Here is a 25,671-nt window from a genome sequence, read left to right on the forward strand (position 1 = left end):
CTTGAACTTAAAGACCAACTAAAACATCCGATCTCTGCCATATTTTTGTCAATAGTAGAGCAGCATTCAGGCTTCTCTATGGCTCCTGTAATTTCCAAAGTTCCCCCCTGTGCTAACGTCTTTGATATCTTGTTCCGTAGTTGCCCCTGAAAAGCTGAAGAGTTCACTTTCTGCCTGTATCACTTACCTCTTTCTTTCATGCTGATCTGGCTCATTTGGAAAGTCTTAGTTAAGTACTCACCTCTCAAACCCACCTGCTCGTCCATCCTCCAGTCGTTCCACCCTGTTGCTCTCACTTTGGACTCTTGAAGTAAAAACTCACTCTTCCAAAGTCATAAAAATCATTAACTGTTGTGTTTTGGGTCATGCTTTATAATCCGCCAGTTACTGTTGCCTATAAAGATCATGGTACATGTAAATAGTCCATCCATCCATCCATCCATTTTCTTTACCTTATCTGTACTGTAGTTAGTGACAGCTGGCTAAGTAGTGTCCTTTTGACAAACAACATTTTCCAGTCTTCTGGTAGTTCCCAAAGGAAATCCCAGACTTTTTTAAGATATATAACTCCATGGAGTTCTGTGTCTGCCCTGGATGTCCCCCTATGTGGGTGAAACAACTCAACCTATTTTAATTAATGCTAGGTTTTCTCCAGGGTAAAAAAGGAGCCAAGGTATTAAAATACATTCCTACAATATGATAAAAAGTAAGCCGAATGATAAAGAAAGAACAGTGCTATACAAAAGGCCAAGAAAAGGAATCCTTTGCTTCACTTGTTGCCGTTCATTCAAACGCCAATCCGGTCGTTAAGTCTGACGTCACTAGCCGTGTCTGGGCCTAAACTCCGCTGCAGGTCCATATATCAAACGATCACTATGGCATTACTGAGAGTTGAAACACTGTCTAAAGTCTTTCATCTTTAATAAAATGATCAGCGTTCTGCTCTACCAGGTGTAACAATTGTGTTTAACATCCAGGCATCCACGAAAACGGAATTTATGACATTTAACGGAGTTAGAAGTTAGCAGGAAGTTAGCTCGCTAGCTTCTATCGAAATACAATATAGCATGTCCTGACTGCGGGGTTTTGGAAACAAATTAAAACAGCTGTTATCACTTCCAACATAAATGAAGACAGAAAACTAAACAGCAGTGACGTTTGTAGGTTTACTGAAGTTTGGCTAGCTGGTATATAATGATGTGCTACGTGACCGCTAGCGACACAGCTATGTTAGCATAATATAAACAAGCTAACTTTTTTCCACTCGATAAAAGTTAACATGAGTGTTCTCGGTGGTCAGGAACAAATGTAATCGCATGGCAGGATGCTGTAAAAGGACCAAACTTCAGCCAGGAGACCAACTGAGATAATCCATCCACAATACAAGGTTAGTCATTCATATACTGCTGCATGGGCTGGGCTGTAGTTACATCCTAAGGTTTTAAATACTGAGCTTAAATAAATGATTAGCGGTAATAAAAGCCGAGGGAGGTCAACAGTGATCACTGACTGTTTTAGGAGCTTTTTGAGATTAAATAGAAGAAAATACAAAACATTAAACATGTTAACAACACAAAAGCCATATTAAACACAGGCTACTTTAGGCCCGGAAGTAGGATTCGTCATGTCATCACTTAACGACCGGATAGAAGGCAAGTGGCCAAATTGACAAAACGCTGATGTCATACTTTAAGGTGTAAATAGGTCATTTGTGAGAATGAAAACAGCTGGGTTAGCTGTTTTCACTCTTTATGCTAAGCTAAGCTAACCAGCTGCTGGCGGTAGCTTTGTATTTACCATACTAATCAGAGTAGTGTCAGGTGTTAGTGGGGTCTTCTCATCTAACTCTCATCAAGAACGCAAATAAGCGACCTGTCAAACTTTTTGTTTAAAGGAGAATTTGATCTGCAATAGCCCTGTGATCAAGCCTCCAGGCCGTTTGATCACGAGCTCTCACACCAAGGTGCTGACCATCAGCTGACAATAAAGGCGGAGGCAAGCAAAAATGTTGACATAACGCCTGGTAGGCTTCTTCTCAGCTCAAAGGGCTTACCTTATTAATATCACAGGAGCCGTGGAGCAGGGAATGGAGAACCAGGACATGAATAATAGCGATTGAACTCAGCTGAAGTGATTTTACTTGGAGCGGTCAGCCTTTATTTTGTAAGTATTATTGTTGGAGGGCGAGGACTTCTACTGAAGGACTGAACTTGTCCACAGGGGCACGGCCGTTCCAGCAGAAGCACAACTGAACTTGTGAGCTTCGTGCTCTGTTGTTGTAACCTTTCCCGCTCTTTCTTTCTGATAATGTATCCCTCCCTTTTCCCATATTTATTCTTATAGAGGGTGCATTCATGGACAGGGGATGGACTGGGAATTCAAAGCAAGTCCACCTGATTCATGAGCCTCTGGGCTCTGTCAGCTCCCCTGGCACTTGCCGAGAGGAATCAACGAACTCTGAGCTGTGGTGAAGGTCTCTCTATCTGGTAACTGCGTTTTTCACCCAGTCCGAATTTCTAAGAAATCATTACCATAATTCTGTAACAAAGAACATTAGTAGAAAAGCCAAGAGTCAAATAATCTTATGAAGACCAGATGTGATTCAGTGGGTATCCATGAACATTATTTACTAAATCTTTATGTTTCCACAACACCGCTTGTCAAATCTTCAACTCATGCCAACAAAGTTTATTCAACTACTGACTGCAGTTGGTCTTGTTTGTATGCGCTTGTAATTGCATCCAGATCTGATTCGGTCTGTGCGTCTTTTAAATTTTGAGCTCGGTTAAGCTGCAGAGTGTTTTTATCAACGGCTTTGTCAGCTGCTTGCATCACCTGTCAGTTGCCGGTGCTGTATTTCAATCACACCACCTACATCTTTGTGCGTAAACGAGACCTCATAATAAGACTGGGCTCTATGACATCAGTAGCAGCATTGTTTAATAGTCCTTCAGGGTACAGCATGTTATTTCCTCGTCCTGTATTAACACGCTGCCTTTCATCACCGACACTCATCTTCTAATGAAAAACAAAAAAGAAAGTAAAAGGCAAACACTGTTGCAGTGCAGGGGAAGCTCTGGTTCCAAGGAAATGTGATGCTTCGTCCAGGATGCTTCACATCTATGTGTGTGTCTTGAGCTGTGCCAGAGGCCGGCGTGCTGCATTCAGCAGAGATGCGGGTGCAGAAGAGGGGGGATCGCATTTTGGGCAGGATTTTTTTTTTTTTTTTTTGCCCAGAGAACAGACCATGGTTTCCTGGAACAATGCAGCTGATGAGAGCCTCTCCAAGGAAAATAAGGCTCTGACATCATGGGTTCTTAAAGCACACAGCTGAGCCAACACTCTCCTGCTATAATCAAGTCTCAGTGAATTTCCACTGTTGACTGAAATTGAGAGAAAGAGAATCTCCAATTCTGAAGCTTTACATGGTTTTTTTGAATACATTCTTTAATCTAGCTGCTAATATTCTTGAGTTAGCACCGTGCTCTTGCACTTTGCACTGCATTTGGCTTGCAGTAGCAATCAAATTACACACAGGGCTACTTGTAAATTTCTCATAGTAAACTCATCATTTTCCAAGACTGGATTTTTACCTCCAAAATGTAAAAACATTTAAGATTAAAGACAAAAAATGCTGACAACAGCAAGGAGCAAAAGTTAGAACTCGGTGAAGTGAAATCCTGGGTGTCCTTTTGGAAAAAAATGGATGGTGGGAGACTGATGAGGCCTTACAACTTCTTTTTCTTTTCTTTTTTGTAAAACAACCAGCAGAATAAGTAGTAAAATTGGTGAGGGTAGTAAAACAGACCACAAGGTCATTCAAAAGACAATTGTGTGCTTAAGATGAGGAGTTGAAGAGTGTGGAGAGATTGTGTTTCAGAGCCCAGTCCAAAATCTGTGTCCTCAGATGCACTGGATCCCGAGTGCACGTAGATCAATGGGAAGAGATTGTTCTTTCCACAACCATCCTGGTTCCTGAGGTTATTCAAACATGTTTGTGTGTTGCACTCTTTTGACTCACCATGTAATGCAAAATTAGCCCATATAAGAGTATAAAATGAGCATTTTAAAGACATCCTAACCTTGATATTCACTCCGATAACTGGCTTTCTTTCTCTCCACTGCACACGATCTCTCCAATTTATTTGAACTCTAAATCTTGCAAGCTTGCAACCTGCAATTGTCCCATTAGGGTAAGATAATTGATTCAGTATTAGTCATGGAGAGGGATGAAATAACATCCAGGATGGTCAGGATGACCGGGACCTTGCCGGCGTTCCTGCTGTTTCACATTTTGATCTCCGCTGTCTGCTGAGCGTCAGCCAGAGAGTCAGTTTATCAGGGTTTTGTTGTTGCCCCATATACATCAGTTCTTTAAAAAAAAATAAAAAATAAAAATTTAAGTGCTGACAACGAGCAGAGCTCAGCGCTGTCACTGTTAGCATCCCCCAATAGAGCTGAGACATGCAGGAAGCACCACGCCCCTTCTCTGTTTGCTTTGGCAGATCCTGCTGCCTCTTAGGAAGTATTACTTTGTCATTTAGCCCAACCAGATTCATATGCATGGTGCACAAAGCCTCAGCTTGAGTTATGGCTTTATCCATGACCAAAATGTCTTTAAAGATTTAAGAGGGACGAACTTCTACTTTGTAATTATCTGCTGTTTATGTGTCTGACTCCACTGGGTTCCTAATAAAAGCCATATAGATGCTACCAGTGTGATGTTATGTGGCAGGGAGAGTAATGTCTTTACAGGGTTATGTTTCCCCAGAGATTTTTATAAGTTAATACACATGCAGTATGAAAGAACGCTCCAGCCATTTCTGTGATGTTGACAAGTGGTTTATTCAGCAGGAATGGTGAACAGTTTGTCAGTATTTTTTTTTTTTTTTGTCTACAGAAGGCAATCAAGCACCATGAATAACAGCGCTCCAATCAGACAGTTGTTTTGGACAGTGACCTTCAGGAAATTGTATCATCTCGTATAACACCTCATATAATCATTAATGACTCACACGCTCCCATGATCCAGGCTTTATTGATCATTGCATACCACTGACAAACTGGAATGTTTCATTCATTGTGTGAAGATGGTTGCTGCAGCTTCTGTTTTTTAATGCACAAACTGTATTTCAGGTACCAGAAACATAGTGTGACGGGTGTACTGTTGTTGTAGTGAAATTGAGACAGTGATACCATCATTTGATATTTAATGAACAGCTCATTGGTTTCATTCATGATACAATAATGGTGAGTGAGGCTTCACTTTAATCAAAAAGTCTTTGGTTTATACCATTTATCTGAAGATCTGGGAGGACCAGAGCTGTTCTCCAGCCAGCTTCCTATTTCATTTCTGCTGCCAGGTTGACTAATAAGACAGTTTGCTTAGAATAAACACTAAAGAATATAGCAAATCCACATTATACAACCTTTTTAGAAACAAAAACACACTTTTAAATTAATCTGTGAAAATAAGTTTTAATTGAGAATTGATAACGAATGTTTTGGACAAGATAAATTAAACTCCTGGGTTACTCTTAAAGCCAGACAATGCAATCTTAGTTCAGTTCTCAACATGGGCTAATTTCATTTTTAACTGTAGCTTAAATATGAAGCCAGGTTCAGTAGCCCGTTAAGCTGGGCTTACACTGTGCGATTTTTGGCCCATTTTGAGACGATTTTTGAGTCGTGCGCCCGTTTTGGTGATCGGCCCGATTTTGGCCTTTATCGTCCGTCGTGGATCGTGTAGTATACGTTGGGTAACGAGAAGCGATTAACACCTCACGACCAGCTCCCGATCATCAATCGCTTGGTCGTGAGGATTTCAAACCGATTTGAAATCCTCCCGACCGTCGTGAGGGTATCACCGCAGCCGCTCACACTGCGCACACGCAAACACATAAATGTCGGTGAAAAAGACGGAGCAGCACGGCAGTGCAGCGTGTGAGCTGAACACAAGCGATGGAGGCACTTGTAGAACTTTGGAAAGCTCATCCGAGCCTTTTTGATGTGGCCTCACAAAATTATCACGACCACAACAACCGTGAAAATAGTTGGCTCTACACTGCTGCTCAATCACAGCTGATCAATGTTTTTCATTAGCAATTTAGCAAAGTTGATGGTGGTGGTGCATGTCTGTGTGAGTGAAAGACAGAGGGAGAGCGAGCGACAGAATTTCTGTTATAACCTTCATTTTATGGACGCACAGTGTGAGCACTCAGGTCGCATCAGAGCATCGGGCCGTATAGTGTGAGACCCTGCATCGTGACCGACGAACTTCTAACCTCTACGAGTCAATCGTGCAGTTTGAGCAGGAGCTGAATAACGCGACTGAAAAAAATCGCACAACGTAAGCCCAGTTTTAGTTTAGCTTAGCAATGTTAGCTAGGAACAGGGAACAGCTGCCTTGGCTCTGCCCAGAGGGTTTTATTTATTTATTTTTTAAAGCTCCTCTAAAGCTCAGAATCTTGTTTATCTAATCTTTAAAAATTGAGGTGAAATAACACACAGGATTCACTTCCTGTGTTAATCTGTGAGCTTTAGGATTGCTAGTGGGCGGATTACATTGAGTACACGTAGTCAGCAAGCTAAGCTAACTGGCTAAATAAAAAATGTAGAGACAAAGCACAAGTAATAATTCAGCCCTACATTTATTTTGTGGGAAGATCACTTCTTTTCTGTCGCGACTGTTAGCACCAACAGACTAAATAATGGAGAAGTGTGTTAAAGGCAATTAGCCAGGAGTGGGAACGGGAAGAATGGGAAAACTGCAATTATGGCTGTATTTTTCTAAGCTCTGCTGAACCACTGTGTTAAAGTTATAAAGTTAATATATCTGCAAATGGCTTTGCTAGTTTTCTAATAGCTAAAAAAAACAAAAAACAAAAAAACAGAGATAAAAATAATCCTCTGGGGTTTTTTAAAAAATCTGGAGTTTTGAGATAGCAGCAGGAATTTTATTAACATTTCAAGTACAACTTGTGATTGTTTCCCCATGCCAATGGAGTAGTTTTCAGAAGAGCTCACAATCTCTGTGAAGCAGCTCTTTAATTTTAGTTAAATAGAATAAAATATTGAACTTTATGCCATTATATTCCATGTTGACAGGCACAGGTCCGACTCAAAGATATTTTTTTTCAATGACCCTAATCCTTCACTGTATGTCATACCCATTTTAGTCTTATCTGCTGAAGCCAGTGAAGCTGTATCTGGATAAATCTGCAGGTGTAAGTTATTATCAGAAAAAAAAAATTTAAATATACTAAGGCAGACATGTTGTCTTACAATTTTTAGATGATGTGGTTTGTTGGTAGTTGAACTGTGATTTTCAAAATGCTGCGAACTTTAAATGTTGTCAGTTACTTTGGAACTGACTCTGAGTAATAGTTAATTAAATCTATAAATAATAATTACATTGGCTAACCAACACTCATAGGCATAGGCAACCAGATGCCAAAGCAGAAGAGGTTTAAACCTGCATTCTTTTCAAATGCTACCAGAGGGTGACTCCTGCAGATTCAAAATTACTTTCTGTTCTATATAAATTTGTGTGGTTTCAAAGTTCATCTTTTCTGGTTTCAAAGCATCAAGAATGGTAGTAAAAAAAAAAAAAAAAAAAAAAAGAAAGAAAAGGGGAAAAAAAGGAATAAATAAATCAGCTCAAGACCTCAACAGGATTTCTCAAACTAGTGGCTGACTTCACAGTGCCCATCTTATATACTGTCAATGTACTCAGGTTTGGGTGAGTCCTTAGTTGTGAGCCCAGTAAGACTGAGGACCATATAATCAATAAAAATGTTATTAGGTAAGAGCGTGTCAACTAAACTATCGACCAGTCAACTCTGAGTCCACAGCCCTACTTTCGTAGGGTTCGTCACCCCGTCTCTATGAGAGTAGCAACGACCTCTTTTTATTTATGTCATTAAATTAAAGATCCAGATTCTAAATATGTTACTGAAATGGGTACATTTGGGATTTTTGTTGGATGTATGCTGATTGTCTACTGTTTGACAAAGGTTGCATTGTCTTGTTTTAAGTAATTTCAATAGCTGGTACTTTGACTTCCAGTTAGGTGAATTATCACCAACACACACATCTGGACAGACAAAAGTACACGATGACTTTTTACAATCTTAATACAATTGGAAGAATCATTGTTCACAGTTATTTTGTCAAGTTATTTGGCATAAGGGATCTATATTGAGAAAATAATTTAAAACAGTAGAAAAAATAGCATTTTGCCTTCTTGGGAACACAACATGGTATATTCATTTCCTTTTTTTTTTTTTTTTTTTTAAATTCTTCATGCATTCACAGATTTCACACAGATACATTTACTCGCTTAGACTACTACCTTATTGAAACAGCTTACAAATAAAAACACTATTAAAATGGTGGCCACAAGGCTGTGCAAAAGGGAAGACCTCCAATGTAAGCCCTGCCATCAGTCTCTTAGCCATCTCTTGCAAGTAACAAACTACAAAATAGCACCATTATACAGTGGATAGGATTCTTAATACAGTTTTGTTATATGAAACCATCATGTACAATGAATGATAGTAATGCATAGGTTAACATAATGGGAATACTGTTTGATTATACACAGGCAGAGGAGACAGAGCCAGAGATGAGTCGTCTTGGGCAATTATTATTTTTTTCTTATCGTTTTTTTTTTTTTTTATCTGTTTTTTTTTTTTTTTTTTTTTTTTTTTTTTTTGGAGGCTTAAACAAACAGCCGTTTTTGTTAGTCCTCATGCAAGGACTTCTCAGAACTGGCTTTTCATCAAAGTTGGTGTATGTCTGCATGACCTTTGCTTGTAGTTGCATAACTCTAATTTACCTTGTGAGTGCTTTTGTATGTGTATTTGTATTCTGATATGCGAACATCACATCACCAGAAAGATTTGTCCTTGTGGTTTTGCCAACGTTCACCAAATATGTGTGTTTCTTGGGTGCACTCTGCAATGAATGCAGTGGAGGTTTATTCTACTCTTGCCATCAGATAAAGTTGCAAAATTCTCAGCCTTCCTAAGCTAATAAAATATCCAGGTCAAGATCAATCACTTAAATTCATACGTGTGAAGGCTCTGCTTTTTTTTTTAGAGCACTTGCTTTGACTAAACTGGGGTGGGTGGCTGTAGCTCAGGTGGCAGAGCAGGTCAGCCACTAATCAGAAGGTCGGTGGTTCGATCCCAGGCTGCATCCTGGCTGCATGCCAAATATCCTTGGGCAAGATACTAACCCCATGTTTGCCTACTGGTGGTGGTCAGAGGGCCCGGTGGCGCCAGTGTCCGGCAGCCTCGCCTCTGTCAGTGCGCCCCAGGGCAGCTGTGGCTACAATGTAGCTTGCCATCGCCAGTGTGTGAATGTGTGTGTGAATGGGTGGATGACTGAATGTAGTGTAAAGCGCTTTGGGGTCCTACGGACTAGAAAAGCGCTATACAAATGCAGGCCATTTACCATTTAAACTTTCATAACATCGTGTTTACCCTTGAACACGGGTTGTGAGTGGAAACCTGTGTTCAAGGTTAAACACAAGTTTCCACTCAAACGGAAATGTTGACTGAACTGTTGTCAAAAATCAAATTTGGCTGGGGTGTTGACACGTGAAAGGATGCAGACGACAAACATTTTGCCTGATTGTCATTATTTGACTTTTTCCGCTTCAGTTTGCCAAATGCACTTTGACTTCACCGAAGGACACGCTTCTGAGGGCCAAACGAGAACTCAGTTTTAGCTTCTGGTTAATTTGTTTTTCTGTTTTGGAAAATGTGAAAAATCCCAGTCTTGTTTTTGTAGTACCTTCTGTACTACCTACTTTCTTTAAAATCCCCTCTAATAGTGCTTGAGCTCTTTTTATAATGTTTGGATTGTAGACTCAGTCCTCAGGTTTTGAACACTTCCTGGGGCTTAAGAGAGATTTGGACTGATCTCAAACCTTCCAGCGACTCCTCGTAGTAAGGTTTAGACTTAGGCTCAAGTTAACATACCTACAACAATGTTCAAACTCTGATGAACCACCTGGTCTTTGTCCTTAAAGCAAACCTTTTTTATTTATTTATTTTACATAATAAAAATATCCACAGTAATGGATGGTGCATAAAAACAAACTCTGAAGGTAATATATCAGCTTTGAACTGGGGTACTAACTGTTAAATGTGACCGAGCCACAGTCATGCTGCTCTCTGATTGGCTGAGGCCCAGATACGTTCCCATCTTTCCTGGAGCCTGGGGAGGCTGCAGCTCCCACATGGAGGTATAATAAGCTCTTGTTCGTGTCTTAGCAGCTAAACTAGTCTGTTACATTGCATTAACAAAGAATTCCTCCCAGTATGGAATGGTGCAGTGTATAAAATAATCACAACTTTCCACATCAGACCCTTACACACCACCTAGCTCTCTGTTTTCAATCATTTTGAAGAGCTTTTCAGGTCATTATTAGCATCTTCTTTCTTTTGTTTTACAGTGAACCATTCCACAGGGGTACCAGGTAAGGCCACTCCCTTCTCTCCTCCCAAGTTGCTGGGCATTTGTCCATTTGCTCCTTCCCTACATTCTGTAATTCCTGCCCCCCGAACTTCCTCGACTTGAGTTTTTCTGGTGGACTTCCTGCAACAAAAAAGAAACACATTTTTTTTTTTTTTTTAGATGTACAGCAGAGATATAGAAGATACCGGATGGCCTGGTCTTCTGTACTTATTTGGTCAAAATTCATCTACCCGGCAGTTTTCATATTGCTTTATCCAACTTGGGGGTCACAAGGGGTTGGAACACATCCCAACTGATATTAGGTAAAAAGTGCAATACACTCTGTGTGGTTACCCATGCATCTTGGGGCTAATTTAGAGAAACTTAGAAATACACACTTTCACATCTATGGCCAGTTCAGAATGACCACTTTACTTAACAACCGCATCTTTGGTCAGTGGAAAGAAATGAAATCAGATATGTAACCTCCAAACAGAAAGACCCTAGCCAACCAGGATGCTCAAACTTAGAACCTAAAACAGCTGCTAACCACAGCAACATGATGGTGATGGTGATAAACAATAATGAAACAAAACAAATTTTTCATTTTTTATTTCTGGTAACTTCAAATAGGAATCAATTTTAGTACCTAACTTCCAAATCCCAAAAAGTTGTTTTCATTCATCTGTACATTACAGTTTCAGTGGGAGAAAGGTTTTGTTAATGATCCAACTGTCCTTTTCAGTCCACAATGAACCGAATCAACGTTCTGGTATGATGGAACATGCATCAAGACATTCCAACATCCAAATGTTGGTCTAAAAGTGATCTTGTCTAAGGTCAGTCATATGCCATAAGGATTCTTACACTGGTTAGGGTAACACTAGAGCAGATGGGGTATCCTGGTCTTGTATTCAAGCAACTGACAGCAAGGGGAAATCAGGGGGAAATTGCTTTGGACTGTGCTCTGGAAGAGTCCAGAATCTAGTAATAGTAAAAGCCCTTAAAATTACCTGACCTGACTGCTGATCACTTTCTTCACTCTGTGTTTAAATAACTTCTTCTTCCACTAACATCTGCACATCCTAGCCTCTAAACAGGGTTTTTATGTGCCTGAGCCATGCAAGACCTAAGTAAGGGAAAGTACATAAGTAGTTCTGCCTGTACTTATTACAGTACTTATTCTAGTAGATTCTAGGAGTAGTTATCTACTTAGTTCTTAACTCCTTACCTCCCTGCCAAGGAGGTCTGCATATTTTAAATCAACGATATGTTCTTTATATAATTGATTTTTGGACTCTAAATGAATTCAAACAAATGCAGCTCACTGAATTTTTCTTCAACATCCTTCCCTCTACAATGCTTGATTTTACACTCTGCCTCTTCTGAGTGTGGTTATTCTGATCAGACGTGGGCACTCGGATTTCAAATGCATTCAGTCAGAAAACATGCTATATTCGGACAGAGTATGATCTCAACCTTCGAACAGATCTAAAATTGTTCACCACCAACTGCCAGTGATGTACGAACAGCTGCAAACATAAAATCACTAAACGTGATATGTATGCTTTGGCTCCTTCCCTTGCATGTGTTGTATTGTAAGCTATCTGAATTTTAGGACATAATGTAAAGTAGCAGAGTGGAGATTGTGCCTGGGGAGTGCCACTGCAGGTCTACCACAAAAACCACTTAGTTTCTTCTTCCGATTCTAATGGTGTTCTTTTTTTGAGAAAAGAGTAAAAAGCACATGGTTGAATTTTAAAATGCTCACACTATGACACCGAATCCATATTTAGAAATTACACGTTCTTTAGTTGCCCCCTGATGTTCTAGAACTAGGATTTATATAAAGTTTTCATTTCTTGTAAAAAGATTGCCCTGCTTTTGAAACTCTTACGTCATTGGCGAGATTGCGTATTTGATAAAGCTTAGATGACAAAAGGACAATGAAACATGAGATCATTTTGCATGCATACCTTGAAGGATGAACTATGTCCAGGTGAAGGTCTCTGTGGAAGAAAAAATAGGTCACTTTAGTTTCTGCTAATTAAGCTATATTACCTTAATTAATCAGGATATTATGCACGTATGTTCTGAGTATGTAACAAAATGTAAATTCAATCCAATCAACAATTTTTAAAATTTATCTGTTTTGATGCTTTGCTCACCTTCTTGTTTTTTGTCTTGTCTGGCTGAGGCGCTGTCCTACGCTCTGTCCCCTTGCTCGCTCTGCTACTAACCTTGGGTGTTCTTGGCATGTCTGTGTGCCGCTGTGAACGCACAGAGCGAGAAATCTTGGGAGTCTTGACAGGTGCACAGTACATCTCAAGGCGCTGCAGCTCACAGCTTTGGAAGCAGCACTCATCCACGATGCCACGTGACCGCCTTGCACTGGGGCCATAGCCTGTTGGTTTATCTGTTTGAGAAGAACGGCAGCAGGTTTTAGACAATGGAGAGACAGAACCAGTTCCATTGCTTAGTTCTAATTTTCTACCCAACAAAATTGGTGGCTAGTGCGCTGAAATAAAGGACTCATTGATCCAAACTTTACTACTTCAGAAAGAAATCTGCACTTGTTTACACGAGCTGGTATAAAAAGGCTAGGTAGCAATATTTTGGCTCTTGAGTGGACTTGAAGAAAAACCATAGATTTGTTTAATGATTTCATATGACTGGATATATTCTAAAAGTATATTTATATAAAAAGTCAGCCAGAGACAACATTTTAAATCGGTTAACAAAACTATTGCTAGCTTAATTTGCTATCATCCTATAGGAAAAAAAAAAATCTGTTAATGGTAAATGTCCGTTCAGCCAGTAAAATCAGTGTTGTCCGCATTTGTTTACCTGCTTCTAAATTAAGGGAACTTTGATTTGAAATTTAGTACATAATTTAAGTGGTAAATTTGTCCTCATGGTTATGGCCAGTACAGGTTTAGCTGAACCAGCCAAACTCAACAACAAAAATATTGATGTTAGCTAGGAAGCAAAAAGGAACAATGTTGTTTCATGATTTCCGTGCTTTCTACATATAATTGCATATATTTTTTAATTTGTACAAATATAAAGCATAGGCCAGAAAAAACACTTTACATGTGTACAGCTGACAAAACATTTTTATATTAGCCAACAAAATCCGTGCCTTTGTCTATTTTTTCCCAAAATACCCATTGATTTAAAGTTTACTACGCATTTTCAGTTGAAATTGTCACTTTTGAGTCTTTAAATTATGACATTATTATTTTCCCTTTCCTATGCTTCTTATTTTTTTAATAGAATTAATCAAAGACATTCTGGCGATGGCTGGACGCCGACGCCACGCTCGTAATAAAGCTGTGATAACAGCCGTACGGTCTCAGTGACACTGATTTCTTACATGTAAAATTTACAACATATCACATTGCACACTGTGGACTCATTTTGGCAGCTGCATCAATGTAAAAAAAAAAAACTTTAAAAAAAAGGAGGGAAAGGGGTGGGGGAAGGGGGGCAGTCACCCAAATGGTGAGAATATCCTGCTCAGCCATTTTGGCCCAGGTGTCTTTTACATAGTCCAGCGAGGCCAAGCCACAAGTCCCCTGGGCCCGATCCACCTGCAGAAACATCCAGGCAGGCTTTTAGGACCACACCACCATTGGCTATGTCCCACTGTTCATTCACATTTTTATTTGGCAGAAGCACCCTGGAGGCTCGTTCAAATAACACAGATTTTGAGGATGGAGACATGATGCATGCTCACTGCATGAAGTAAAGAAGCAAAGCCAGCTAGCAAAGGTGTTTTGGGTATTTTGCTTTTTGGGGGAGGTTTTTGAGTCCAAATAATACATCTCAGGGCGTGACAGATTTTTGACTCAATGATCACATTTAGTTACAGTGACGCCAGTACTCACTTCCTCTTTTAACTCCCTAACCCCCCAGAACCCACCCTCTTTGGTGGCTTTTAGAAAAACCCAGACTTCCCATTTACAATTCCCTGCTCACCTTGAACAATATAGTCCTGATGGGCTTTTCCCTGTTACCAAATGAAATAATAATAATTTAATATGGCATTTACAAGGAGGAAATGCCTTTCCCTCTCAGAGTTAATAGCTCTTGGCTCAGAAGACTGCCAGTGCTGACAAAGTGCATTAACTTCTGCTCTCTGTCTGCCTTGTCCTGACAACGTTATTTTGAACAGAGAGCAGCTTTCATTCAGAAACAGAAGCATCTTTCTCCTCAGACCCCCAGACACAAAGCAGAGTGGAGGCTAACAGAGGTGTGAATGAAGAGGAGGAGATGGGGGGTGATAGGGAGGCTTTCATGTTGCTCATCAGGTAGCTGGATGCTAAAAATACCTTGTGCACCTGCATTATTTAGGAAACAGAAGAACTGGATTTACCCAGATCTCAGACTTCTAAACTAGATGTGTGCAAACTAGAAAACTGAAATATTTAAATGGCTGAAAAAAAATCTTGATTTGGATATTTAAACTATTTATTATATACAGTTCAAACGATTGTATTCATTTTGTTTTTCTAAGAAATTCTTTCAGTGCTTGTCCCACTGAGTAACAGTGGGCCAAGCATTGGCTGTTCTATTAACACCTGACGTGAAGACATTTAAAATGAGAAAATTGCGACACTGAGCCCTGGCTGGTGATTATATAATGGTTTCTGAAAGCCAAAAGAGGGGCTGTGCTTCAATGCCTGGCCTGTTTTTCAATCCCCCAACCCCCCCACCCCCCCAATAAAGCCTTACAAATTAACATCCGCTATTATTCTGAAAATAGTTTGCCACCCTGCTGCACAAACAGCTGGAAGGGACAGGGTAATCAGCTGGTGCCGGTTGTAACATGTAGGATAATCAGCTCAGGCAGGTTAGGGGAAAACACGCATATAATAATCAGGTCTAAAAGCTTTGGATAACTGCTGTAATCCCCCATCAACAAAGAATTGTTTTCTGTGACTGTTAAATAAGGGTAAATAAAGAAGATGCAAAAAAGGTTTTGCCGATTTTGCAAAAGTCAGTCTGAAGGAAAACTTAAAGAAAGAACGTTTCTTTTGATTATTAAATACCAACTGTCTTTAGGAAGGACCTTTAACAACTTACTTCTTTGCAGATGATGCCAGCCTGTACAAATATTTCTAACCAGAGCAGCACATACCGTACTTGGTTGTGAATTCGAGAAAATAAAGAGAAAAAAGCCAGAGGTTTATTTAGGAGGGCCTGATACACTGGATAGCTATGCATGTCGCACAACCGGTGAGTCAAGGAACCACAACTAACACACACATCTCTGAGAAACCCTGGACATTGAAAAAGCTATTCTTTTCAGAAGTTTTATGAACATTTTGATGTGTTCTGAGGTATTTTCCTTTGTCCATAAGTGTGTTAACTTTGGAATAAGTTCTACCGGTTGTAAACTGAAAACAACCACAGTCTTTGTCCACTACGAATTAGCCACTTAGACATTTACAGAACCTTCTTTTAAGTGCTTTTTAAAGGCCAAATCATAACTTTTGTCTCATTGTATCACTGATATGCACATTAGCACTCAACCCAAAATCTGAAGCCGTGTGGACTAGCACCACTGCAGTCACACCAATTAAAAGTCAAGTGAAAGCTTGTTTCATACGCCATGTGTAGTTTAGTGATGTCTTGCACAACCTTGATCTTGTTCTTGTTTTGAATTTGCACACACTGTTTTCTCTTTTTGACTTTTTCCTGTTGTTCAGCCAAACACAGCAAACTAAGCAGCTCTTCTTCCTCCATCAGGAGGTCCACACGATTTCTAGTGAGCATGTGTGGAACGCGTCTGCGTAGACTTGACCCCGGTTAAATATGTATAGAAGCACTGTTTGAAGTTTAAGTCTACAGCTGGCTGCACAAAAACCACAAATTGGTCTTTGGGGTGGAGTACTTCTTCACCTTGGATGTCACTCTGACAGCATCCTTCTTAACAGAAGCTATGCTATAGTTTTGACTAGCCACAATCTATGTTAGTTTTTCGTAAAGTCTTTCATCTGATGTCACCGCACGGTTCCCTGAAACATCTTTGGTTTGGTATTTGACAGGCTCAGCATGCATAGTGCTCATTCCTCCAAGGAACAGCACCGGAGAGAGATGGCTCGATTTCCCCATTCCAGAGTGGCACAGAAAGCATCTGAGTTTTACAGCTTGGTCATGGTCAATAAAAAGCAGTGGATTCTTGGAGCCAGTGCACTGCTCCTCCTGTGAAGTGTCAGGGAGTTTACGGCTGGGCAGGGACTAGAAAAGCTGCTTTAAGTACTAGAAACTATCCCTTTATCATTGGTACCATGTTTTACGGCTTGTGAGAATTTGAACCTTATCCAAATGCATTATGAATATTTAAAGATGGATTTTTCAGGGTATGTGTTCTTGAAAAAGTTTTGCAACAACTTTTGGAATTTACAAATGTAACGTAATTTTTTCTCATGATCGGTAGTTGGGAGACAAGTTAAGTTATCATTACATGGTTAGTGGTCATGTGTCTGCAAAGCCTCGACACTGGAAGTCTTTATCACCAGTTGGTGGCCATTAAAAAAGATCGCAGGGGAAAGAACTTTGCCTGGAAGCTGCATCCATCTTTTAGATTGTCTGCGGTTAATGCCTGTGTTTGATCATGTATTTCTTCTGCTTATCGTGGAGATAAATGTCATTATTTATTATAGCCTTGAGTATTTGAATAGTTATCGAATTTAGGAAGGCTACATTTCTGCATTACAGACAAATGTAATGTGATCACTGCTGTGCATGAGTCTTTGGTTACACCTAACAAGCGAAACCAAGCCATTTTATGAGATCTATAAAGACAAAAGAACGCCATGAAGAAGATATCTATAAATCTAACTAATGTTCCCCTGTTTTCTTTGTAGAAGGCCTGCATAATGTGAATGAATGAAAAGGTTAAGTATTTTTTAGTGTCCTCAAATCCCTCGAGTCTCAACTTCACCTAATGTACAGATTTAAATCTGGACGACGCCTGCCTGTCCTTTTCATGAGAAGCCTCTTTGTTCCAGTATTTCGCAGCGGGGGTCAGAGATGTTTAGTTTCAGGTCTTCATGGGAAATCGACACCTTTTCATAGCGATGGAGAAGACACAGGAGGGCTTTCTTCGGGCCTTGGTGCCTTCCGCTGTGTGCCCAGGTCCAGTGCAAAACTATGGCGGGAGGGGATGGTGGAGGGTGTCCTGATCATCCTGTAATCCACATAATCCCCTGCTGCTGAGGGACCAGGCCTCGCCATGCGTGAGTCTAAGTGCGTGCATGTGACGTGCTGTTTACACATTCTCCCTCTTTCTCCAGCTCAAGTGGCTCTGAATAAAACTGGCAGGGACAGACACTGAAAAGGAAGTCATATCTCATCCTCCACTCTCCTTTCCACCTTCAACTCACCTGAGCACACTGCATTTTATATTTGGTTGCCTTCTTATTGGGTATTTGTGTAGCGACGATGAGCTTTTGGCTGAAAAAAGGATGGATTATTTCATCTTCTTTGCAGACACTATGCAGAAGTCTTACAGAGTAAGATTAAATATCTCGTGCTCACTCTAAAACAGCTGAATATTTCAGCATGAACTAAAAGTGACTTAGAGCGCGGAGCTACTTAGCACTCACACTTCAGCCAAAAAACATCCCATAACAGATCTGATTCATGGAATGAACATCCCAGTGAAATCACCCCGCAGTCCTGCCTGCTAAAGCATTACAAAGACAACTAAGGATTTTTTTAGGTCGGGCTAATAATTGGAAAAACTGACTGCAGGTTTTTTTTTCTCTGTTTCATTGACCGCAGTTTGTTTAATTACCCTTTAAAAAAATGAATTTCCACCAACTAATGTTTTCTGTCAGGGTAGGAAATCTGCAGTTGTGAAATACAAGTGTGCTTCACTTTACTGGTGGCATGGCAAAAAGCACTGTGAGCACATAAAGCCCGCTGTTGTTGCAACACTGTCTCTGCACACATTATCAATCAGAGGGCTGCCAAGTTCAACACGGCCAGACTGGAGGGGAAGAGTTCAGGGAAAGGATCACGCTTCCTTTGGCCAAGCCGTTACTCTGCCGCGTCCTATGGACGACAGAGCCCAAATGGATTCTCCAGATATTTTACTGACTAGAAGCAAAGGAAAAGGGATGACAGCGAGAATATGAGAGAGCGAGAGAAACCGAGGACGACGGCGAGAAGCATATTTTCCAAGGCACAGCACCCTGCTGCTCAAACCTCGTCATCTTTTTCAGAGAATGGCTGGAGTGTTCATGAAATACGTCTCTTTTTAACAGGAAAAAGTAGCATTGATAGATGGATGCTGTGTAGTCCACTGACAGCTCAGTGTAAGGTAATGTGGGAAAGACAAATACGTTCCACCAACCACCACAAAAAGGTCTGTTCCTGTTTAAGAAGTATATTCTACATGAGGATTCATGAGTTGCATTGGCTTCTGTTCAACACTTTCCCATTTAATAAACTGCAGTTAAACTCCGGTATCAGTATCCAACCCTTTGTCACATTCCCACATCACCCGGCTCTGAACACTCTCATACCTTGTCAAAATCCTAAACATATCAAAAACTTTTAAGCTACAGCTGCAGACAGGTCACGGGACCATTTCAAAATCGGAGAAATGAAATGTTCAGAGTTGGGGTTTAAAAAAAAAAAAAAAAGACTGCTAAGGAAAAAAAGATGCCAAAGTTCAAACCTGTTTACTCAGAATCCAAGGCCTGCACTTATTAAAATGTTATGTTTGATCATTTAAAGAAGAAGACGCTGAAGCCGAGGGAATCCAAAGACCAAAAAGTCTTAACAGGCAGAATACTGGCAATCGGACTGGCTGTCAAGACCACTTCACAGCATGTGGGTATTTCCAGGAGCATCTGGACGAACACGGCTCGCAGCTTTGCAGTAGCTTGGTGGCTCTCCAAAAAACTTTCTGGCAAATGCCATACAGAGGCCCTGACGCAGAGAATGATGTGGACTGGTCCTGGAAAAGCTGCAAGGAGCAGGATTCGGGGAGAGGAGCAGCAAGGTGCATGCTGACACTGCTATCTGTAAAGAAATCTATTTACATTCAGAAGACGCAATTCCATAGAATTTAAATTATTTAATTTGTAGAATCTCTTAGCATAACAGCCAGAAACATGGTTTAGGTTATGCAACTCAGACCCTTTGTTAAGGTTAGAGAAGGGGTAAGAGAGAGATTTTACAGTGATGTGTGAATTGTATTGTGCCTATTTAATTTCCAATCTCTCCGAAACAAAGTCATACATAAACAAGCTGGTAGAAAGCAGGAAATTGATCTGAGAGTAGCTTCTGGCTTTTAAAAGAGAAGCCAACATGGAAGTGCTTTAAACCTGCATTTTTTTCCAGGCCACTAGAGGGTGATAGCTGTAGTTTGAAAAAGACTTCTGGTCCTATAGAAGTCTTTGGGAAAATTACCTTCTGACTTGAGTTCTGTAAACACTTTCCTGCATAATGCACTTTGTATGCAGTGTCAGACGTTTTTCATGACAGGTGTAGCTAGTCCCATCAAAGCACAGTTCAGATGATTCTCAGTGCCAAACGAGAACAGTTGATAGCTGAGCTGATGAACTTGTACAAATCCAGTTGACCAACTCTTATATTTAAGCTGCATGAAGAGTCTATTATATTCTGATACAGCGACAGATAGCTGAAGAGACACCATGGCCAAGCAATGGTTCTTGTTATGTCTCTGTAGTCCGACTGAAGGGCGCAAGTGTAGTTGGTGCAGGGTAATGTAAAATCTTTGTGTTCGTGTAAATTACCAGGCACACAGACGCCTCCTCAGAGCCTCATACTCGCATCACATGACACAAATGGACTCGAGCCTAAAGCATATCCCATCTATTAGTCTGTCCCCAGTTGCTATACACATCTATATACATCTGCACGCCACTTTAGAACCCACTTCCATCCATGGCACACCTTTCCATGTATATTGAAAGGTGGAAAGGTCCCAGAACAGAGCCATGCCACCACATGCAGAGATCTGCAGATGGAAATAACCCTTCAACAATAAGAACCTTTAGAGGGTTGGCTGTAGCTCAGGAAGAGCAGGTCACCTACTGATCGGAAGGTTGGTGGTTTGGTCCCTGGCTCCTCTAGTTTGCATGCCAAGTGTCCTTGGGCAAGATACTAACCCCAAGTTGCTCTCCAATGCATCCATCGGAGTATGCATGTGTGTGAATGTAGTTAGAAAGCACTATGAATAGAGAAGGTTCTTGTGGAATGGGTGTGATTGGGTGAATGTGGCATGTTGTATAGAGCCTTTTGAGTACTCCGAAAGAGTAGAAAAGCGCTATATAAGAATCAATCAGTCCACTTGTATACGTTATGTTATGTTCTTACTAACTGCAGTGCTAACCATGACCTAGTGTGTTGCCGTAATTTTTTCACAAATACTTTAGATTAGTAGAAGTAGCTCTGTGGTCCAAACCTATAATTGCAACTTTGTTCATCACATGAACTGAAGATGAGGTATTTCCTAGTTTGAGGTTGTGGGCCCTGCAGTACCCTTAAAAGCTGGCCCACACGTTGTGGAATCACAGCACCACAGTACTTGGTTTAGGTCAGTTAAGGATTTAAACCCAGCTGTTAAGCATTGTTTCAACACCAGAGTGTATAGACAATATTTGTATTGAAGTCCCTTAAACCTGCATTTTTTTTCTTCTAATGGCCAGCAGGGGGCGACTCCTCTGGTGCAAAAATGGGAAAAGTCGGACTACGTAGAATTCTATTAGGAGATGACCAGATCATCTCCTGCGATCTGTGATTTCAGTAAACACTTTGCTGATTATTGGTTTTTAGCTAATGCAACATGATGATTACGTAGTAAATTATGGTCAAATAGGACCATAAAGCAGGGTAGGTTTTATCATAGGGTGAAGTCTATGCTGCTTGCATTTAGACTAAGCTTGTGAATGCCATCCATTCTCTTCTGCTTATCCAATTCATTTCAATCAGCTACATTTTAGTGATAATTAGGAAAAAAATAATGGGTTATCAAGCCAAACTAAGTTATTGAACGCAGTAAAGTTATCTGCTAAACCTGAGCATGGCTTTAGACCACTACTGCCCACTTCTTCTGGCCTCTAATTGTCCTACACGATAGAAAAGGTATATTTTCAAACTATTCAGGTTCAAGCGAAGGTGAAAGAAATCAATTACTGGAAAAGAGAAGAACTGCAAATGCATTATAGATGCTGCTGATCTCCAAGAGAAATCTTATATCTTCTTCTTCTGTTTTTCGAACTGGCAGCTGACAAAGTCTACCACATGTGGAAAATCTTTCATAACTTTGGGACCAAACCAAACCATTTAAAATGGATTGTTATGACAAAACTGCACAGGAGTCAGAGGGAGAACTAATAATTTTATGAATAAGAAATGACTGTTGGTGGAGATGTGATGCTCGTTGAGGACATTTGCTGAAACTGGCTTAATTGATGGATGCCAGCCAGAGAAAAGTGAATAATAAGCTTCTAACCTTCAGCTCTGTGGGAGCCAACTATACTGTTAATGTACAGTCGTGCTGCTCGTCTCTGACAGACAAAGCAGGATACATGTCCTGAGAAACTCTGGCTGCCGGTGGAACATTGCACCTAACCTTCATAGCTCCATATATCCTGTGCTGCTCTGGGCTAGGTTGTACCCTTAATGGAAAAATTGGAGATTTAAATCCTGGTTTCTTGGTCGAGGGTTTTCTTTGGGTGGCTCTCCCTTCTCTGGTGGAAAAAAGAAAAAACTTCACTGCAACATTTACTTTCTACCCCTCCTTTTTCTTGGAGATAGCCAAATTCCACTTAAAGCCCTTTCCCTCTGGTCACAGCTGCGATTTGCCACCAATAAGAGTTACTTATCATTATTCCATATTTCATCTAACTTTTCTCATTCAGAATTTGACCTCGGTGATGAGAGTAGCATTAAAACAAATGTACAGGGAATTTAAATATAAGATGTAAGAGTGGATGAGGAATGAATGAAGTAAAAAAAAAAAAAAACATTAAGGGAAAGCCAAGACGAGATGTCAAACTGGCTGTTCTTTTATTTATGAGCTCGCAGGAGGTGGAGAGCTCTGGGACATATACAGCCAACCTTTATGAATAAATAAAAAGGTGCACTTACTGAAATAAAAGCCTCGCTCTCCACAGACAAACTGCAGCGTGTCGACCAGCTCCGCCCCGCACAGGGTCTCAGGGCCCGCCCCTGTTGCCGTCGGAGTCAGGGTGAGGACGCACAGCAGTAGTGAGAGGGTGTGGCTACAGGAGATACAGCACATCGCACTCTGCGCACAGGGAGAGAGCAAGAACATTTTCACAGCATCATCGGAAAAAGAGTTTCATTTAACCACAACTCAAAGCTTCATGCACTCTTCTCCATTTAGCGCATCTGCTGTGACAGTTTGTTGCACAGTGTCTTGCTCAAAGGCACGTCAGTAAGTGGCAGTATTACACTCGCACTGTCAAACACAGGGTTGAAAAAAAAAAAGGCAGCCAGCTTAAAGTTGGGCATCCAGGATGTTCCATCTGCTAAAAAGGGGAAAGAAACAGATGGTAACTTTACAGGAGTTTGGAGATGTGGAGGAAAATGTATTAAATCCAGACTCGCACTCGGTGCCAGAGTCAGTCAAACAGGAGGCTGAGCAGCTCTGATGCTCCGGAGCGCCTGTGCGTAACCGAGCGGAGCGCGTCCAAATTGAAAACACACTATACCCCCCTCCTCTCCTTCTCGTCCATCCGCCCGGCTTCTGTGTAGTGGGTCTTAGCAAGTTAACAACAATCTGCATTAATCACATTAATTAAATGCAGGCTATCTATCATTAACAACCAGTTTAACATTTAAAATGTGCCAAAGCCTAGCTGTCAGCGCATTATAAGGCGCAAAAGTGCTTCGACACTCAGAAAGGAGAATAAATGAGCTGCCAAGAGATCTTTCCGATCCAAAATGTGAGATGGAAAAAGGCTCTCCCGCCAAAGCCCGCGGAGGAAGCTGACTGGGCCAAATGTACATAATAAAGAGAATAAACACGGAACGTTATCCATCTACATCACAACCGCAAAGTCCCGACGCCCGCCAAGTGTTTCTTGATAATCTCTCCTCTCTCCCGCTCTCTGTCTTTCAACCCCGCAGAGGAATCAGGTTAGATATTTACCACGTAAATTATGCAGACTCAGCAGTAATTACTTTGAAAGTTGCACAGCTGCATTAGGGCTTTCTGGTGGAAAAAAGCGCCGGGCGCACGGAAAATGTCCAAATTCATACCTGCGCTGAAAGTCATGCACGATCCATGTCAATGATTTTTTGATTGCAAAAAAAAAAAGAAAAAAGAAGAAAAAAGAATCAAAGCAAAATGTAGAAAATATAATTATCTCTGGAAAAAAATAAAATAGATTACCAGGACATGCGGGAGAGTTGTTCCATAAGTGGATGAAAAGGAGAAAAATGTGAATAAATCCGCACCAATGCATGCGTTCAAAAGCTGTGAAATACAAGCAAGCGATAAGAATCCCCTTTTATTGTTTCTTTTTAAAGTAGGCGAAGATGCTCTGTGCAAATAGTGAGCAAGTGAAGAATCAAGGTGATAATGTATAGTGTCAAAGGAAATCAGGTAAGTTACCTTGAAGACATCACATAAATGCCACTGAAAGGAAAAAGCGCTAGACATCCCCACGGGTCTCCACAAGACAAAGCCCGACGAAAATGAACTTGTTTAAAGTCATTAAAAACAGGGAGAAAGAGGATGAGATGCGGGCAATGTCACATCTCAATATTCCGACTTTGTTCCATTGCGCAGGCTCGTTTTGGAGAAGTGAGATTTAGCGAACAGGAGACGGATTTAGAGAGAAAATCCCTCACATTTATCTACATTACACAGACATTTTCAACAGGAAACAGCTGGGGCAGCATTTGCCTCCTACTCGTCCTAAGTTATTCATTAAGGATTTTGGGCACATATTCAAATAACGTCATTTCTGTTTTTTCTCAGAACGGGATTGAATTTTGATCTCTCTAAGACTTGGTTAGTAGTTCAGATCAGCCCCACCACCACCAGCAGCAGTAGCAGCAGCGGCTCACACTCTTACAAACGCATTATTTTGTGCCCTGAAAGCTCATGAAGGAGAAGTTAAAGACGAGCTGGCGGTTGTGATATGGCTCTTTGCTGTTGTGCGTAATTTGGCACCGCGTAACTGAACAGCAAGTCTCTCCACTAGTGGTTTGATTAAATAAATCATTAAAAACACTTTCCCACTTGGTCACCGCAGTGCTCCCAACTCGAAAACCTCACAAGGAAAAGCTAAATAAATGTGAACCGGAGTGAAAATGTAAAAATGTGACATTTTTATTACAGTAAGGAGCAAACTTGAGCCAGAAAGCCACATGTGAAGCCCTGTTTCCTCTAAATGAGAGCCACTGTGCAGGGTTTGCTGCCTTTCTGCACACTGTCACTGCATAATCCTGGTGTATGTCTCTGGTTTTCTCTCCCTTCTTGCTGATTTTCACTTAATAGAAGTGGGTTCGCCTGTAAATAACATCTGATGCTCCTGTGAACTAGAGTGGAAAAATAAAAAAAGGAGGAAAAAAAAAGAAAAACACATGGGGTTTTATGATGAAGAAGACATTTATTTCATACCCTTGGAGCAATCGTCTGCACTGACAGACTCTTGATGCAGGTCCACCCACTGTCATCATGTTGAAGATGGGGCCCCGCAGTTCCCACTGTGTCACAGGAAGGGACGAAAGCAAGGGCTTAAAGAGGGTTGTTCTCAGCAGGGACGGGATATCAACACTGATCCAGTCACTAAACATGAGATCACTGCTGTGACCCAATCATAAAACAGGACACCAGCACGTATCCAGGCATGCTCCCTCCGTGTTTGTGTGTGTGCATCACAAGCATGGTTGGTTCCAAAGGGGACTTAAGACACGCAACAGTTAGAGTTGTTTGGGTAAAGTGGGTCAAAACACGATCATCATCAAATGTCCCAATCTGACACAGGCAGCAGCACTGACACACACTTCTGATACAGGAGCTCAACTCACAGATAAAGTGAGGGGCGTCTGAGCTGAGGGTCCTTGATGGCGTAAATGAAGCCGATTAAGGCAGTATTTTTGTCTGGTTTTGCTCTTAGTGCAGGATTACAGCTCAGTCGTCCAAACTTTTAAAACAGGTGCAGCCTAAAGTGTCACATG

At 40.9% G+C, this 25,671-nt stretch overlaps 1 protein-coding gene across 2 annotated transcripts; it reads right to left on the reverse strand.

Annotated features, from left to right (window-relative positions):
- Positions 1-7,614: 7,614 nt before the first annotated feature.
- igf1 (insulin-like growth factor 1) lies at positions 7,615-25,204 on the reverse strand. 2 transcript variants are annotated; one of them, XM_085376042.1, is made up of 5 exons: positions 25,112-25,204; positions 22,606-22,765; positions 12,636-12,883; positions 12,444-12,476; positions 7,615-10,608 (listed from the first exon to the last, which is right to left on the reverse strand). In XM_085376042.1, the coding sequence occupies exons 2-5, from the start codon at positions 22,757-22,759 to the stop codon at positions 10,549-10,551; spliced, it is 495 nt and encodes a 164-aa protein (XP_085232168.1). In that variant the 5' UTR covers positions 22,760-22,765; positions 25,112-25,204; the 3' UTR covers positions 7,615-10,548. The 2 variants fall into 2 exon arrangements, with proteins under 2 accessions (XP_085232168.1, XP_085232167.1); XM_085376041.1 differs by lacking the exon at positions 25,112-25,204 and adding an exon at positions 24,098-24,379.
- Between the last annotated feature and the right edge of the window lie 467 nt (positions 25,205-25,671).

The sequence above is a fragment of the Diplotaxodon limnothrissa genome, linkage group LG17, assembly GCF_057381915.1.
Source record: "Diplotaxodon limnothrissa isolate DT_005_m linkage group LG17, D_limnothrissa_male_GT1.1, whole genome shotgun sequence".
NCBI classification, from domain to species: Eukaryota; Metazoa; Chordata; class Actinopteri; order Cichliformes; family Cichlidae; genus Diplotaxodon; species Diplotaxodon limnothrissa.

What these genes read in the sequence shown, in the direction of transcription:
- igf1 (XM_085376041.1), bottom strand. Translation starts at nt 24,145, where the DNA reads ATGTCTAGCGCTTTTTCCTTTCAGTGGCATTTATGTGATGTCTTCAAG. An exon ending in AGAGCGAGGCTTTTATTTCA is followed by an intron (nt 12,884 to 22,605) that starts GTAAGTGCACCT and finishes CTTCTCAAACAG; the next exon opens with ATAAACCAACAGGCTATGGC. An exon ending in ACAAGACAAAAAACAAGAAG is followed by an intron (nt 12,477 to 12,635) that starts GTGAGCAAAGCA and finishes TTTCTTCCACAG; the next exon opens with AGACCTTCACCTGGACATAG.